At 38.8% G+C, this 1,045-nt stretch overlaps 1 protein-coding gene across 3 annotated transcripts in view; it reads right to left on the minus strand.

Annotated features, from left to right (window-relative positions):
- Positions 1–564: 564 nt before the first annotated feature.
- Positions 565–1,045, minus strand: part of LOC119588592 (failed axon connections homolog) — a 7,881-nt gene continuing 7,400 nt past the window's right edge. For all 3 annotated transcript variants that reach the window (XM_037937233.1, XM_037937234.1, XM_037937235.1), the window contains exon 7: positions 565–999. In XM_037937233.1, coding sequence (XP_037793161.1) covers positions 914–999 — 86 coding nt within the window. In that variant the 3' untranslated portion in view covers positions 565–913. The remainder of the gene's footprint in view (positions 1,000–1,045) is intronic.

Raw genomic sequence — 1,045 nt, forward strand, 5'->3', positions numbered from 1 at the left:
TGTGATATGTGTGTTATGTCCGTATGTGTAAGACTTTAGGCTTTTAAAGAGGAAGAAGGGAAGAGTTCATAAGCTCTTGCATGTGTGCGAATACACAATACACTATATGTACGTGTATCAGCGTCTGAACTCGTTCTCTGTGAAGATGTAAAGACGGCCCTCTTGTCCTCTGACTTTTATTAGATAACCTTTGTTCTTATCACCCTTTTATCTCCAGCCTCGCCCCCAGCGACCGGATCCAGCACAGTCACGGGTTCATATCTTGTAGTTATTTGAAACAATGTATTTTAAAGCCTAAACAGTGTGGAGCTTTTTAAGGATGGCTATATCATTTGTCTGTTTTTCATTTATAATATCTCTTCTCGTGAGAAGTTGCCTGCTACAGTCAGGTAGACTGGTTTTATCAGGTTTTATCAGAATGACACATGATAGTTTACAATAATTATTTAATTCAATGGTTTTAAATCTCCCACATCACGAGCAGCCTTTCCTCATTTCAAATCATAATCTTATGATCATTTTCATATCTATATAACTATTTACAATGGAAATAACAGACATAGATGGTGATGTAAAACTGTTTTGTTGTATGATCAAATTATAAAATTTTCACTGGAACAAGAAAAACTGTTGTTAATTCATTATCGCCCTTCCATAGAGACATGGTGATACTTTATTCATATGTGGATGAGTACTTTAAGTGTACAGTGTACAATCTCCCCCGTTTCCTTCCCAGACTGATACCATTTCCCAGCTTCTTTTCACAACAGAAATTCTGCCCATTCAATTTGTAATTCTTCCCCATGAAGATCACTTCCGCGTGTGAATCACTGCTATAGTAGAGCTCCTTCCTAAAGTTACAGAGCATGTGTCAGCCTTCTTTGAATCGTTTATTTCTGAAGATTTATGGCGCTTACGGACGGGCCAGGCACTGATCCCAGTCGGGCCACAGCTTCTCCTTCATGCGAAATATGTAGCCACTTAGATTCAGGAAGTCCGCTGAAATCAAAATGATATGTGAGTAGATTATAGTGCGCGCGAGCGT

Source organism: Penaeus monodon, chromosome 24, assembly GCF_015228065.2.
Source record: "Penaeus monodon isolate SGIC_2016 chromosome 24, NSTDA_Pmon_1, whole genome shotgun sequence".
In the NCBI taxonomy this organism is placed as follows: domain Eukaryota; kingdom Metazoa; phylum Arthropoda; class Malacostraca; order Decapoda; family Penaeidae; genus Penaeus; species Penaeus monodon.